The 17,579-nt window shown below is 39.0% G+C and overlaps 2 protein-coding genes across 2 annotated transcripts; one reads left to right on the top strand and one right to left on the bottom strand.

The window, feature by feature from the left end:
* Window positions 1-1,155: 1,155 nt before the first annotated feature.
* Window positions 1,156-8,422, bottom strand: LOC145158197 (uncharacterized). The gene is made up of 2 exons (XM_079077129.1): window positions 7,526-8,422; window positions 1,156-1,173 (listed from the first exon to the last, which is right to left on the bottom strand). The coding sequence occupies exons 1-2, from the start codon at window positions 8,420-8,422 to the stop codon at window positions 1,156-1,158; spliced, it is 915 nt and encodes a 304-aa protein (XP_078933255.1).
* A 1,501-nt stretch (window positions 8,423-9,923) lies between these two features.
* Window positions 9,924-12,630, top strand: LOC145158196 (purple acid phosphatase 5-like). The gene is made up of 8 exons (XM_079077128.1): window positions 9,924-10,123; window positions 10,210-10,419; window positions 10,533-10,644; window positions 10,757-10,983; window positions 11,510-11,648; window positions 11,844-12,064; window positions 12,204-12,325; window positions 12,420-12,630. The coding sequence occupies exons 1-8, from the start codon at window positions 9,974-9,976 to the stop codon at window positions 12,628-12,630; spliced, it is 1,392 nt and encodes a 463-aa protein (XP_078933254.1). The 5' UTR covers window positions 9,924-9,973.
* The last annotated feature ends 4,949 nt before the right edge of the window (window positions 12,631-17,579 follow it).

The following is a 17,579-nucleotide window of genomic DNA, read 5'->3' as shown; positions in this document are numbered from 1 at the left end:
CAGGATTTCTCCAAGATAGCAGTTCCGCTGACCCGACTGACCAAGAAGTCGGTGGTGTTTCGCTGGGGTCCTGAGCAGCAGACAACCTTTGAGACGCTCAGGCAGCGACTGTGCGAGGCGCCGATTCTTACCCTGCCAGAGGGAGTAGATGACTTTGTAGTCTACTGTGACGCTTCGATCACAGGTATGGGAGCAGTGTTGATGCAGCGGGGGCATGTGATAGCTTATGCCTCGAGACAGTTGAAGCCTCACGAGGCTAACTATCCGACGCATGATTTGGAGTTGGGGGTTGTAGTGTTCGCCCTCAAGATTTGACGACATTACCTCTAGGCATGAGAAAACGGATCGAACCGGCCGGAACCGGCCCGACCCGGACCGGGAACCGACTTCGGCCAAAATCAAGAACCGAACCGGCCCGGCGGTTGTACCGGTTCCGGTTTTTGCCGGTTTTCGGTTTTGGAACCGGTATGATTTGACACGCTTTCTTGCGGGGCTTGTAACTCATTCAATTTTTAATCAAATCAAGCGTTTTTATAGTCTAAACTTAACTACAAAACCTAAACTACGTGTAAGAAAAAGATTCAGGTTAAAAAAACTTAAATTGAGTGAGTTATGAACATTTGAACAACAAAGTCAGATTACGTTTAATTGTTGTAACATAAAAAATTTCTGATTTGACACCCTTCCTTGCGGGGCTTGTAACTCATTCAATTTCTAACCAAATCAAACTTTTTTATAGTCTAAACTTAACTACAAATCCTAATATACATGTAGGAAAAAAGAGTCAGGTCAAAACAAGTTAAATTGATTGAGTTATGCACATTTGAACAACAAAGTCGGATTACATTTAATTGCTGAAACATAAAAAAAAATTCTGGTTTGACACCCTTCTTTGCGGGGCTTGTAACTCATTCAATTTTTAACAAAATCAAGCGTTTTTATAGTCTAAACTTAACTAGAAATCCTAATATACATGTAGAAAAAAGATTCAGATCAAAAAAAAGATAAATTGAGTGAGTTATGTACATTTGAACAACAAAGTCAGATTACATTTAATTGCTGAAACATAAAAAAAAATATGATTTGACATCCTTTTTTGCGGGGCTTGTAACTCATTCAATTTTTAACCAAATCAAGCATTTTTATAGTCTAAACTTAACCACAAATCATAATCTACATGTAGGAAAAAAATTCAGGTCAAAAAAAGTTAAATTGAGTGAGTTATGCAACTTTCAAAATTTGAGTGAGTTATCCGGTCCGGTTCCCGGTTTTGGGTTGGTTCCAACGACCAGTTCTTACCGGGTCCCGGTTCCAAAAATTTACGAAATTATAGTACCGGTCCCGGCCCGACCGGTTCCATCGGGTTCCGGTTCCGGTTCCGGGACCGGTTCTGGCTGGTTCCCCGGTCCATATGCTCACCCCTAATTACCTCTATGGGGTCCGGTGTACTATTTACACGGACCACAAGAGTTTGAGATACCTCATGGATCAGCCGAACCTGAACATGAGGCAGCGTCGGTGGTTAGACGTGGTAAAGGATTACGATTGTAAGATCCTCTACCACCTGGGCAAGGCCAACGTAGTGGCCGATGCCCTGAGCCGCAAGGCAGTAGCGGCTCCGATTCGAGATATCTGCTTGAGGATGACAGTAGTTACTCCCCTGTTAGAGAAGATTAGGGAGGCTCAGGTTGAGGGCCTGAAGGAGGAGCGCCAGAAGTGCGAGAGGATAATTGGCCGAGTGGCTTCGTTTGATTACGACAGTCGAGGATTGTTGACCCTGCATGGGAGGGTATGGGTACCGTACTGGGGAGGAGTACGACAGGTGTTGATGGATGAGGCCCACAAGTCTCGGTTCTCCATCCATCCAGGGGCGACGAAGATGTACAAGGATCTTCGACCCGACTACAGGTGGCCCTGCATGAAGCGGGACGTAGTTTGGTACGTGGAGAGGTGCCTGACCTGTAGGAAGGTTAAGGCAGAGCACCAGAGGCCACACGGAAAGATGCAGCCGTTAGACATTCCCGTGTGGAAATGGGAGGATATCACGATGGACTTCATTACTAAGCTTCCCAGGACCGCACGTGGGGTTGATTCGATATGGGTCATCGTGGATCAGTTGACCAAGAGCGCCCATTTCATACCGATCCAGGAGAGCATCTCGGCCGAAAAGTTGGCCGAGATTTATGTGCGAGAGGTAGTGGCACGTCATGGAGTGCCTGTATCAATGGTGTCAGACCGAGATGTCCGGTTTACTTCCAGGTTTTGGAAGCGATTTCACGACGAGATGGGTACTCGTCTCCATTTCAGCACCGCTTTCCACCCTCAGACGGACGGACAGAGCGAGATGACGATTCAGACTCTCGAGGACATGCTTCGAGCATGTGTGCTAGACTTCGGTGGCAGTTGGGATACATATCTTCCGTTAGCAGAATTTTCGTATAACAACAGCTATCACTCCAATATAGACCGACCTCCCTTCGAGATGTTGTACGGGAGGAAGTGCAGGACCCCAATCTGTTGGGGTGAGGTCGGTCAGAGAGTCATGGAGAGTACGGAGGTAGTACTCAAGACCACAGAGCGAATTCAGTCCGGAGCAGGCTCCAGGCTGCTCAGATTCGGCAAAAGAGTTACGCCGACAAGCGGCGTTCGGACTTGGAGTTTCAGGTGGGCGATATGGTCCTCCTGAAAGTGTCACCCTGGAAGGGTGTTATCAGATTTCGGAAGCGGGCAAGCTGGGCCCAAGGTTCATTGGTCCATTTAGGGTTTTGGCCCGGGTGGGTCGGGTTGGTTATCGGTTACATCTTCCAGCAGAGCTCAGCCAGATCCACATCACGTTCCATGTTTCTCAGTTGCGGAAGTGATTAGTAGATGATTCAGCAGTGGTACCCCTGGAGGACATTCAGGTTGACGATAGCCTGAACTATATCCAGAGACCAGTGGCGATTTTAGATCGCAAGGTGAAGGAGCTGAGGAACAAGAGAGTAGAGTTAGTGAAGGTGCAGTGGCAGCACCGGAAGGGTTCAGAGTGGACATGGGAGCCCGAGGAGGAGATGAGGGAGCACTATCCGGAGTTGTTTCCAGATTCAGCAGACTTTGAGGACGAAGTCTAAGACAAGTGGGGGAGAATTGTAACGCCCCATTCCTGGTACGAAAATAATTCTCTAAATGTTCAATTTATAAGAGCTACTCGACGAGTTGGTAGCCCTAACTCGTCGAGTAGATGCGAGCTGGACCGCGGGGTTTAAGTGGACTACTCGACGAGTCGGGAATGGACTCGGCGAGTAGGTCCGTTAGGAGGAAACCCTAACCCTTAGGGTTTGCACCCTATTTAAGCAACATTATGGACCTCCACCCCAGCCTCCATCACCTCCACAGTCCATTCTCGAAACCCTAGCAACCATTGAGTGTCTTAAAGCCTTTCTTGCTATTTTTGTGTGATTTGAAGTTAGGAGAAGGAAGGGATCTATTGGTGGTTCAAGAAGAGGCAGGAGATTCAGAGTTTTTGTTGCATTTTAGAGCTCTTGAAGGTATAAAGTTTATACCTTGGCTTATTTTCACTTAGATCTTCATGAAAGCTTGTTTGTTGCCACTTTTGAGTCCTTTCCAAGCTATTCTTGGGTAGGAAGCTTTTGGGACTGTAAGGACTCTAGATCTAGGCACTCTTGAGCTCCAGAAGCTCAAAGTTGCCACCTTTATTCAGCCAAGATCCCATTCTATTCCCTAGACTCTCATTTCTAGCTTGTTTTGGGTGTTTTAGCTTCATAGCATCATGCATGCACGTAAAGTTAGCAACTTTACGTGTTATTCTAGCCTAAGGAGTCCAGATCTATGAATTAGAAGCAGTGGGAATCACCAGGATCAACTGTATAATCTGAGCATGCAATAGACTCGCCGAGTTGTTCTTGGGACTCGACGAGTCGGATCGATGTCCCCAAACCCTTCTTTGATTATGAGTGAAACCACTGAGTTAAGGAGATGACTCAGCGAGTTGGACATGAGTAAGACTCGGAAGCAAAAGAACTCGACGAGTAGAATCGAGATGTCCCGATGATATGACCGTTTGAACTCGACGAGTCGGTAGAAGGACTCGGCGAGTTGGGTTGACTGAGAGTTGACTTTGACTTTGGCGTTGACTTTGACCAGAAGGGTAAAATGGTCATTTTACCCTAAGAAGGATTATCAGTTTTTGATTGAGTGTTGTTATGGAATTATAGCCGGAGAGTCGCCGGAGCAGCAGATAGGGATCCCTCACCCAGTCTTTCAGCAGTCAGCCATACGAGGTGAGTTTCCTTCCAGTAGGAATGGGTCTACGGCCACAATGCCGGCCCGTTTAGATGTTAGTAGTTCCGGACTTTGGTCCGATGTCGGGGTTAGCCCGATGTAGTTTATATGTTTCCGGACTTCGGTCCGATGCCGGGGTGGTCCCGAGAAGTAGTATGTATGCTTGATGTCTTTGTGATTCATGCATGTTTATGTTATGTGCCTTGTGTTCCGGACTTCGGTCCGATGCAGTAGTTATATGTTTATGTTACATGTTTATGTATATGATATGTTCAATTATGTCGGACTTCGGTCCGATGCAGTGGGCAAGGCCCAAGTTAGTCCGGACTTCGGTCCGATGCAGTAGGCAAGGCCCAAGTTATTCTGGGTTGCGGTCCGATGCAGTGGGCAAGGGCCAAGTTATTCCGGGTTGCGGTTCGATGCAGTGGGCAAGGCCCAGTATGTGTTTTACGTGTTATTGTATGGTATGTGGTAGTATGGGGGAGCTCACTAAGCTTCGTGCTTACGGTTTTCAGTTTTGGTTTCAGGTACTTCCACTAGCAAAGGGAAGGGCTCGGGATGATCGCATGGCACACTCCACAGTCTTCAGCCTAGGAGTTTCACTCTGATATTTTGTCATGAGACTTATATATGAGACAGATTTTATGATGTGTTATGATACATGACTTACGATTTCACTTATGATACTGGATGGTTTATGATTTTTATTATGATTGAAAAACAAAATTTTTGGGCCGTATTTTTGGGATGTTTCAACGGACGTCGTGGTTGCTGCCGTGAGCGACCGCTGCCGCCATGCTCCTTGCTGCACCGAACCGCCGAAACCTAACCGCTTCCACAACCATTGAAGATGAAGGTCGTCGATGGAAGCTGTGACAGCGAGCGATCGGAAGAAGCAAGCTTATGGCTGTCGTTTTCGCTGACCTCGGTGACGTATTGTGTCGCATTTCCTCCCCCGTTCTCCTGTTACCACTTTTCAGTCCCACCACTGCCGCCGTATGGCTCGTTTCAACTGCTTCAGTCAACATCCATCACCCCGAGGGTGGTTGCAGTAGGCATTCCAGCTTCAGGGTCACATGTATGCGTATTTTATGATGTTATTGATTCGTTGTGTGGTCGTTTGTTGGCCGGAAACTGTGAAGATAACCACCATGGCCGCCAACCATGGTGGCTGCCGCTTTCTGCCGCCACCATCCACCGAGAGAGGTGGTTGTGTGTGTGTGTGTGAAATGGTGTTGTGCATGTCTTTTTCAGTTGAAGTGATGTTTGGATGTTGCTTGGTCGGATTTCACGAGAAAGGCCACCACCACCATGAGGAGGTGGCTGCCACCTCTAACCTCCGCCTGCCGCCACAAGGGTGGCTGGGTGTGTGTGTATGTATTATTTGTGTGTGTGCATTTATTTGGATATTGCTTTGTAACATTGTATTTCGATCGGAATAATTAAGGAAAATCCGTCACCATCACCGTGAGGTGGTGGCCGCCGCCGTGAGCCGCCATTGACCACCACTACCCGAGGTGGTAGTGGGTGGTGCCCAACTTAATTAATAATTAATTAACCTAAAAACTTAACAAATGGGCTAATTGGATGGAAACCCTAATTAGGGTTTAGAAAACCCTAATTTTGGATTTATTGGTTTGGACTTATCGGGACCCACGTTTTGGGCCATTGGAATTGAATTGTGAATTACACCCGATCACACCATATGATTTATCTAGTAGAGTGATGGACTTAATGGATTAAGTCCTTAATGGGTTAAGTGAGAAACACTTAACCCTAATCGTCATTTTATGTGAAAACCCTAATTTTGCTTGGGCCTTGATTTGGGCCTTCCTATTGGGCTTTGGTGATTGGGCTATTGATGGGTCATCCAAGAACAAGCATATGGACTAGAATATTTGGATGGGCTTTAGGGTAAGGCCCATGTGAGGGTTTAGGCCCAATTTGGAAAATTGGGCCATAGATGGGCCATAACTGGGCCTTAAGGATCATGAGAGGTTGGACCATTGGAATGCCAAATGTTTGGACTGGAAGAAATGGTTGGGCCTTAGGGTAAGACCATGTAAAGGTTTGGGCCCAATTTGGAAAATTGGGCCATATGTTGGGTTTTGAATCATAGTTTGACTTTTGGGCCTTGGATTGGGCCTTGAGCTTGAATCAAGCTAAGATGGGGGTAAAGTAGTCTTTTACCCCAAGCATGGACTTATGGATATATGTTGGAACCCAATTACTTATTAGGTGTTATTTTGATGATTGACGGTTCGGGAATCTGTCATCCAGCAGCTAGAATTTTGTCTGCGGGACTTCAGCAGTGCGAGGTGAGTTACCTTCCAGTAGAAGTGGGTCGAAGGCACCAATGCTGGCCCACTAGTAGTTGATTATGTTGGGTTTTAGTATACTACAACATCCTATGGTGCACATACAACCCTAAATACCTTGGATCTATGTTTTCACTAATTATACATGCAAATGGTTTCCAAGGTATTAATCTTACAACTAGCATGTATTTAACATAAACCATATAAGATACTAGTTAGCATAACATACCTTTCATGGAACTTGAAGTCTTGGTGTATTTGGCCTCAAAGAGCTTAGCCCCAATAGTGTGGAAGCCTCAAGTGGAATCACAACACATCATGGACAAAGGATGAACTTGAGAGAGAATTCCATGCACACAAAAACCACCATGAACTCCAAGAAGATACAAGTGGCGATTTTGGGCAATGAAGTATCTATTTATATGTGGGATTTCTAGGGTCATGAATATAACCCAAATCCATACCCATGGGTTTTATGATCCATGGTTCATGTGGCCCAACTCTTTATGTATCCATACATAAACTTGGTCCAACATGGATCATAAGCCCAACACATATAAATATAACTAATTATCATAATTATTCCCCATAGATTTAATTAGTCTCTTTTGATCACTAAATTAATTCCAAATTAATTCTTGATCAATACTAATTAAAACATATGATTTCATATTAATATATTATAACTTATAATATATTAATAAATCATATATAACCTCTTCTCTTAAAAGTACATCCAAACAAATTGTCCTGATGATATGCAACCCAAATGGACCATGCTACTCCCGGGTCGAATACATACCAATAATAGTTATGGGCTTAGACACCTAATCCAACAGTCTCCCACTTGGATAAGTCTAAAACTATTATTGCGTATGACTCCAAAACCCGACTAGCAATCGTAGCTCATAAAGCCGCTGTCGAACTCTGAACAAATCAATGACAACAGATTGTGACTCATCTTTCTTTCCTTTAGTGAACTTGAAAGTAGAAGGAAAACCAACAAGCCTGTAACATTGAGACTCTGTGTGACCTGATTTCTTGCAATGTGTGCATGTAAGAGATTTCTTTGATGAAGAAAAAGAATGATTATGAGAAACATTCATGGCAATAGTATCATTGTTGAAAACTGGGACATAATTAACTTCCCTCTGTTGTTCTTCTTGAATAATAAGAGCATAAGCAGTGGAGAGAGAAGGTAAGGGTTTCATCATGAGAATCTGACCTCGAATGATTTTATAAGAATCATTGAGGCCCATGAGAAGTTGAATTAGTTTCTGATCATCAAGAAACTTGTTGATAGCAGTTGCAGCAGTACAAGAACAAGCAGGTAAATCCTGAACAACTCGTAACTCATCCCAGATCTTCATGAGTTTAGTGTAGTAAGTAGAAAAATCATCTGAACCTTGTGAAATAGAGTAAAGTTTCTGCTGAATCTGGTAAATCAATGCACCACTTGATTGTTCATAGCGTTGATTCAATTCAGTCCAGATTTGTGATGCAGATTGAAGAAAAAGCACACTATCGGCAATATTTTTATGGAGAGAATTCAATAACCAGCTTATCACCATGGAATTAACTCGATACCATCCAGGATATTCAGAGGAATTAAGAGCAGGTTGAGTGATCGAACCATCTACAAAACCCAATTTATTTTTGGCAGACAGTGCAATGATCATTGCACGTTTCCAGGCGTTGAATCCAACACCATTAAAGACATTGGTAACAAGAACAGAGCTTGGATTATCAGACGATCCAAGATAATAGGGATTCGATGGAGAATTGAGAGTTGAATTGTTGGAATTTATTTCCGAATCAGACATGACGAATTGAAAAATTGAAGATGAAGAAGAAGATTGAAAGTGAAATTGAATGTGAAATTGCGGAAGGTGAGGATCAATTCAATCTGATACCATGTTAACTTGTATGAAAATGAACGCAATATTGAGAGAATTCAAGAAATCTTTCATTGATTAAGCTTTACAACTTTACAAAAGAACTAATATATACAGCTTATGAACTAAGCTAACTACCTGTACATTAAATTACAGAAATACCCTTGTCACTAACAAACTTAACTGAATGAAGTAAATTGACAGTCTCAGTGTATTCGATTTTATGGTTCATGATAACTTATGTGTTTGGAACTAATCGAGTTAGATTTTTATATATACAGAAGAATAGAAGATAATTTTTTTTAACTTTCTTGATTATATTCCTTAATACCCTCGTTTTGTAATTTGATGGACAGTTTAATCTTATTTTTTGGAAACTTTGTATGTTGAATTATCTTTACACTTCATATATTACGAATATTAATTTGCAATTTGTATATTGCCAAAGTAGAGTACTAACTTGATAATTTTGTATGGGTTACTAGTATGTTGGAATTGTTTTAAATTTGATGAAGAATGTGGAAAAAAAAAAACGGCCCCCACATCCCATTAAGCTTAAAAGATTTGTTAAGACATGTAGTTTTACATGAACTTCCTAATTAATCAATCATGTTTTTAAAGAAACATATAAGTTGTGAGTACTTTTAAGTAATTTAAGTATTCTTAGACTACATGCTAGAAATACACACTATAATTTCAATTTTTTCCTTATCATAGCATTGTACTTAAATGGATAAGTAGATAGTCTTAATAGAATATGGAGACCTCGTTGCATGTGAATCAATGTTTGTGTCAAAAAACATACCAAACCAACTCTTGTGATTAACCAACTACAATGAATTGGAAATAACATGCTTGTTAAAGAACCAGTTTTATAACTCTTCTGCAACTGAGGATGTTGAAGGGCATCGAGCATAAAACATGATTATATTTAAAAAAAGAACGGGTCATTTAGCATTATGGAGAAAAGACCCAGTTTATAGATACAAACCGGTTCCGGTCGTTAGCTGTAAACCGGGTCATATAACTATCTCCTTTATAAAACCCGGCCCCTGTGTAATATAATCCGGTTTTTCTAAAAATTGTGTCCTATATGGCAGGTCTTTTGTGCTTTTTTTCTAGTAGTGATTCTTGGCTTGTATCACACACATGTTTACCACAAAGGTTATAATCAACTAAACGTATGATGAACAAATCATGTAGTCAAATGTTGGAATCCATAAAATGGGGTGTGATTTTATTTCAACTTTAGAACATTCAAATGTAATATCGCTTAAGATTAGGAGACTTGAACAAATCCTACAAGAAGAATATTGTAATATTCTAACCGAATCAACCTTTTTAGGAGTGAGATCTATATATGGTTTGCAAGGCATTATAAATTTCAAATCAACGTAGAAAAATTCTCTCATTGATCCATATATGATCCTTCTCTTTCCATCGTAATAATTCACCAAGAAACTCCACATTGCCGTAAAAATGTGGTGGTTGATAACTGTATTATCGTTCTTACTAGGTAGAGTATGCGATGGAGGTATCACAAGTAGCTACATTAGAGAGGCTGCACCTTCCACTGAGATCCCGAAAAAAGATTTCCCCCCACCTTCTGGTTACAATGCTCCTGAACAGGTTTTCATTTGAATATCAATTAGGGATTCATTATCGTACTCAAATACTTCATTTTCACTAAAGAAAACATTGATCGATATGTGTAGGTTCATATAACACAAGGTGATCAAATTGGGAGGAGTGTGATAGTTTCATGGGTGACACCGGTAAACAAACACCCCAAATATATGACTTATTGGGAAGCCAACGATAAAGATGGTATCAAGAGAAACCGTGTTCGTTCAAAAACCACCACTTATCGATACTATAACTATTCTTCGGGCTACATTCATCATGCTACAATCAATAAATTGGAGGTATCCATATATGTTTCATATTCATAATGCAGTTCCTACCTATTGTTGTTATTCTTATATACTTAATTATGAATTTTCTTGAATATTGTTGTTTTTATTAATGTTTGTATTAGTATAACACAAAGTACATGTATGAGCTTGGAAAAGGCAACAGTACACGCAAATTTTGGTTCACTACTCCTCCTGAAGTTGGCCCTGATGTTCCATACACATTTGGGATCATTGGTGAGTAGTATTATGAGTTCATTAATTACTAAAAATATGATGAGAATATATTCACAAGAATGTTAATATATATTTAATAATATACAAATGTATGCATTTATATATATGCTAGGTGATTTGGGACAAACCCATGCATCGAATCAAACATTGGAACATTACTTGGGTAGCAGAAAAGGTCAGACTGTATTGTACCTTGGTGACTTCTCGTATGCTGATGTTCATCCGTATCATGATAACGAGAAGTGGGACACATTTGGACGGTTTGTTGAGAAGAGTAATGCTTACGAGCCATGGATATATATTGCTGGGAATCATGAATTGGACTTTGCTCCTGAAATCGTAAGGGAGTAAACCATATAATTCTTCTTTTTGCATTCTAATGTGGTAAAATAAATTATACAAATAACTTTAGAAGAAGATGAAATAAAAAAATTACCATTTTGGATAGAGTTTTCTAACAAAAATGAGCATATTTTCTACTCTTTTTTTTACCAATTAAGATGAGACTATATTTAATGAGAAAGTACTTAGAAAGAAAGAAAAATCATTTTCGATGAATGATAATGTATTTTCACTATATATGAACAATTTAACAATATATTTAAAACAATTAGAAACCATTTCAGCATAATTAAAATGATTTTGCCGTATGGCTTTATTTGTGAAATCCATGGTTATCTGATAGAAAATATATAATCATTGTTTTAAAAGCGTCCATCCAAACATTCATTTCTTGTGATTTTTCTTTTCATAGATGATAATAGACAAATCATGATTCGGTTTTATTAATAATTTAATCCATTTTGCATACAAAATACTTGTGTTAACTAAAATATATATTGTGGTAAATAAAATAACTTTTCAGGACGAACACTCCCTTTTCAAGCCATACAAGCACCGATATCACGTCCCTTTCCGAGCTTCTCAAAGTACATCGCCACTTTGGTATTCCATTAAGCGTGCATCAGCACACATCATTGTGCTTTCTTCTTACTCGGCCTTTGGTAATTAATATTCAAATTAATTTTCTTTTATTACACACACACACACACACACATATATATATATATATATATATATATATATATATATATATATATATATATATATATATATATATATATATATATATATAAGTTATCCATTTTTTTACGTTGATCTAACATGAATAATGTTTTTTTTTTGGACTTGCATTATAGCGAAATACACTCCCCAATATAACTGGCTAGAACAAGAGTTTGCAAAAGTTAACAGAAGCGAAACCCCATGGTTGATTATTCTCTTGCATTCACCAATGTACAACAGTAATAACTATCATTTCATGGAAGGAGAAGGCATGAGAGTTGTGTTCGAGCCATGGTTTGTTAAGTACAAAGTTGATCTTGTGTTTTCCGGACATGTTCATTCATATGAACGCTCGGTAGGTTTTATAAATCACGTCTTGATCATTATGCATGATTATCTAATCATACATATATCGACTTAAGCCATATATATATATATATATATATATATATATATATATATATATATATATATATGTTTCATTAATTATATAGGAGAGAGTCTCAAATGTTCAATATAACATAACCGATGGACTAAGTACTCCAGTGAAAGACCCATCTGCTCCCGTTTACATTACTGTTGGTGATGGTGGAAACATAGAGGGTATCGCTGATAGGTAATATATATTATGCTCGATTGACATATATAATTGATTAATGGATTATTTGGAAATAAGCTCACCGTTAATTAAATGGTTTTTATTTTTGTAGTTTTACAGAACATCAACCAGATTACTCGGCATTTAGGGAAGCGAGCTTTGGGCATGCATTACTAGAGATACAGAACAGGACACACGCCTTTTACAATTGGCACCGTAACCAAGACAATGTGTCTGTCTCCGGCGATTCTATTTGGTTCTATAATCGCTACTGGTTTCCTAAAGAAGAGAGTACGTATAGCTCCAGCACCAAAACGGCCTAATATTTTTAACCTTGGCTCGTTGAGTAGTATTCATGCATGGTCAATAATAGTGTTAGTTTATTCATGCATGTTTCGGTTAGCTAGATGGTAATTTCTTAAAGTTTTGATGGTTTAGTTTTTGGTGGCTTCGTTCAATATTAACTTGAAAAACTTAGTTTAAAAGTTTAGTACTTTATTATTAATTAAGTATTTTAGGGTATTTATATATGAAGATCTTTGACAACCGGCCATACTCTATTCGACTTACTCAAAGTTTATGTTAGTTGTCAATGTGAAGATATGTTTTTGGTGAGTCTCCCCTTCGATCCGGAAGTACCTGAAACATAAACTGAAAACCGTTAGCACAAAGCTTAGTGAGTTTCCCAAAATACCTCATACCATACAATGGGCCATGCCCCACTCCTATTGGGCCTCGCCCGACATCGAGCCCCGCTCGAAACAGATCTGACAATAACATGAGATGGGCCCCGCCTTATCACATTCATCAGGCCCCGCCCGACATTCATACATACATATAAAACACATGTAAGAATCACAAAGATAAATAGCATGCAATACACTCATCGGGCCCCGCCTGACATCAGACTCCACCCGATATACATATCACATACCATACACACTAGAGTCACATAGACAACTAGCATCGTACTCATAATAAATCATGGTTCGACATTGGTGCCTTCGACCCGCCAAACACAGTGAGGAGACTCACCTCAAACTGCTGAATATATCATATAAAAGCTCGGTTGCTGATCCAGGAAATCTCCACACTAAACATCATCAAATAATACCCAATTAATAATTGGGCCACAAACCATAACTGAGATCCTAGTTCATTTGTCCAACATCCAGGGTAAAATACCATTTTACCCCTTCGTTACTTGGCCCAATATCCGAGGCCCAACCCAATGGCACCAAAAAGCCCAATACGACCCAAATCCCTAAATGATACCCAAAACCCAATATGGTCCCAAATCCAAGGAGGCCCAGAGCCTAGTATTGCCCAAAGTCAGAAAGGCTAATGGCCCAATAAGGCCCAAAACCCCAGTAGTCCAAATATGGCCCAAAGTCGCAAAAAGCCCAAGACCAGGCCTGGTACGCTGCGCATACCAGGCGCACACCCTACGTACTAGGATGCATGTATGATCGCGGACACGAGCACATACACGCATTGTACTTTTGAGTACGCCCAATGTACGCGCCTATTAAGCACTTTCTTCTTAAGTGCTTAATACTTGCATTCCAACATCCAAATTACAGATCCAGGTATTGGGGAACGTCTTAATCCATAAAGTTCTTAACTTGGAGCCTTTGCATGGCTCAAAAGGACCCAATACTCGCTTTTGACCATTAAGACTCACAATAAGAGTCCTACTTCATGCATGGTCCAAAATAAGACATCAATGTAGCATTTTTTTATGCATAAGGAACATTAGAGAGGCTAAGATCTAGCATTTCCAACTCCTGGAGTTACTTATACTCATAAGGATGACTTATGGGGCCAAAACATACCAAAACAAATCCCTAAACTAGATCTAGCAATTGGAGTTACCAAGGTAGAAGCTTTATACCTTATAAAGCTTGCAAAGTTGATGAAGATTCTGGATCTTCAAGCTCCAATTCCACCAAAGCTTCACCATTAAGCTTCATCTTCTTCTAAGTAACCAAAAACACAACAATATCACAACAATGGCTCATAAACACTCAAAGGGAGGCTAGGGTTTCATTCTCAGGGTTTAGAGAGGTGGAGGCTAGTCCTAAGAAACTCCCAATGCAACTTAAGGTGTTTAAATAGGGCACAAACCCTAAAAATTAGGGTTTGTCCCTAATGAGCGTACACCCAACGTACTACCATGTACGCCCAGTGTATGTGAGTTCCTCCACGTCTAAGCCATCGAGCCAGTACGCCCAGTGTAGGGGTGAGCAAAAACTGAACCGCAAACCAAAAAAAACGCATAAACCGACACCGAAAAATCGAAACCGAAACAAAAACCTATGGTTCGGTTTTTAGTTTTGTAAAAACCGAAAAATTTCGGTGCAGTGCGGTTTTTAGTTTTGCAAAAACCACAAAAAACCAAACCGAACTATATATATATATATATATATATATATATATATATATATATATATATATATATATATATATATATAATAAAAATGACGTAGTTTCATTTACAAAATGTGTTATCTTTATTAATTCCTTATCAATTTGTTTTATGGGTTGTCAAAAAATTTCCATTGAGTTTTTTCCATTTGGATTGATTTAGATTGAGTTTAAAAAATTTTGGACTTTTTTTTGCCAAATTGGTTGAACTTGCCTCGTGGTACCCGGTTTATATGATGACTAGACTGTCGCTTTGTTTTTTTGTTACAAACAGGTTTTTAGGCTTTAAAATATTGGTGGTGGTTTTAAACTGCATCCAAACAATATGCATCAAATTTATGCGGTTAAAAACCGCACCATAATCACAAAAAACCGAAATTGCATAAAAAATCGGAAAACCCCCCTCTAAAATAACCGCACCATTCGGATTTACGGTTGGAATAACCGTAATTGCGGTTTGCGGTTCGGTTTTGTTCAATAACCACACCGAACCGCACTATGCTCACCCCTAACTCAGTGTACTCGGCTAGAGACCAAAATGTAAGAAATTTTACTATAAAGGGCTAAAAGAAACATACCTAAAATTGCAAGTGTTACATTGTACTCCTTGGAACAATACTTGTTACGAAAAACATGTATTACGATAAATATATTAATACTTCATAGAAACTTAATAATTTAATTTATAAAATATAAATCTCAAGTCAAAGTTAAAGGTTTGGAGTTTATTTAACTAGATTATAAAATTTTATGTGCAACTATTATCTAACCTACTTAAGTACATTATGACTAATAATGTTAAGTGATTAAGTGAATAAGGTTAAGTTGATAACGTTAGAGTCAGTTGGTAAGTTTGATACCAATTTGGGGTCAAATGAGAAAAAATAGAACTTATGTGATCAAATAAGTCAAATTAACAAACAGTAGGCGTAAACCCCTAAACCTCTTCCATCTCCTTCATTCAAACAATTTTGAAGAAAATGAGAATGTGGGAAGACGATTTTGAGAGCTTGGAAGGAGCTGAGAGCTTTAATTGATGTCGCATTAAAGATTAGAAGCCTGATTCTTTAAAGAAGCTAGGAGTCAGGTGACCATTAGTCATCCAAATATCACTAGAAGAGTAGTAAAGTACCGACAATAAGTTGATGTGAGTTCATTATAAAAAAATACATGTCTTTTATTTATCTTATACTACGACTTTTCCTATAGTTACTTAAATTTGCATTTATATTATGAGATATTATAAGTATATATGTACATTAACGAAAACAGTTTTACAATGAGTTTTAAAGTGTTGGTTTTGAAAAAAGTTTTGATTGTTATCATCAAATATGAAATGTACCATGTATCAAATAAAACAAAATCAAAATGTTCACTTCGTACAACTAGTGTGAAATGTCATACTCAAAATGCTTTATCTCATATATGAAAAGAGTTTGTGACACTTCAAAATGCAAGTGCTTTACAATTGCAATGTAATTTTTCGAATATGGTTGTCAATTTGATTACTACCAAAAATTTGGATCATTTTTGTGATTATCCTATTGGGAAAATACTACCGTACAAAAACGAAGTTTGGTCGTTTTACTTATTTGGTCGCTAAACTATTTTTTTACGCAACAGATCATTAAAATTAAGTTTTACATGTCAATTACACCATTATGTGACCTGATAAAGAAATAAACAGTTGCTTTGTTGATGTCGGCATTTTTTAAATTAGATTTCTATATATTTTTAGGGGCTAACTAATCTCTCACTTCTCTGTCTAAAAATAGCAAAACTTATCTCCATGTTACTTGCTTTCATCTTCATCTCCAACTCAGTTCTGCTGCTAAACCTGTAAATCCAATGGAAGGTATCTTACTATCTTTCACTTCATATTTTGATTTCATTAACACCCCATATGATTAACACTATTGACGCCATTATTACTCGTCTTTTGTGAAGTTGATCAAGAGTTGAAGTTCACCTTCCCCTTCCCACCACCAACCACCTTCGTCTACCACCGCCCACCACCACCACTAACTATAATCAACGTTAATGAAATCATCATCACAATATGAATCTATCCATGATTGTTAGTCAAAAATTGTATCCTCCTTATTGCCTGCAAGTCAAAATAACAAGATTAAAAGATAGAAATTAATCACAACCACCACCACCATACAGTCCACCACCACCAAATCTAGAGACTCGAATACATTACCTTCAAGGAAAACACAAATCGATTACATTCAAGAAAAACGAAGATCGATTAGCTTCAAGAACTTCACTATCATTATGAACGTAATCGCTCTCAAAGAAACTCATATTCATATTGATACTAATGAAGAAGATTAGCTATCACCATCGCTCTCAGGGGCGGAGCATACTAAGGGCAGCCCCCCCTGTTTTTTGGCTTATAATTAGGTTTTCCTACTAATTTTTATATATATCAGACATAAAATTATAAGATATACGCTTTGGCCCCTGCTGTTTTTTTTTAAAGAAACTATAGTTTTAGTTTTGGCCCCCCCAAATAATTTGGTCAAGCTCCGCCACTGATCACTCTCAAACAAGGCAGAAGATTACACCTTTCCGCACCATATAATCGAACCAAAAACTCAAAATCTAACTCAAAAATTATAAGAATTGAACCAAAAACTCAAAATCCACTTTAGCTCATGTGAGAATCAAATCCAAACTTGCAAGAAAAATCTTTTCACAGATCTAGAATCAAGATTCGCCGATGAAGAATGGGTTTTTCAGATTTTTCGTCATTCACGATTACAAAAAACCCATCGTCGACGAAGATAAAGATTTACAAACTCTCATGGGAATGTTACTTTCCGGTACACCTAGTAGG

This window comes from Lactuca virosa, chromosome 2 (genome assembly GCF_052849685.1).
Source record: "Lactuca virosa cultivar CGN04683 chromosome 2, Lactuca_virosa_CGN04683_v6, whole genome shotgun sequence".
Taxonomy (NCBI): domain Eukaryota; kingdom Viridiplantae; phylum Streptophyta; class Magnoliopsida; order Asterales; family Asteraceae; genus Lactuca; species Lactuca virosa.
The sequence above is the reverse complement of the archived record's forward strand: the minus strand, read 5'-3'. Positions and strand labels throughout refer to the sequence as shown.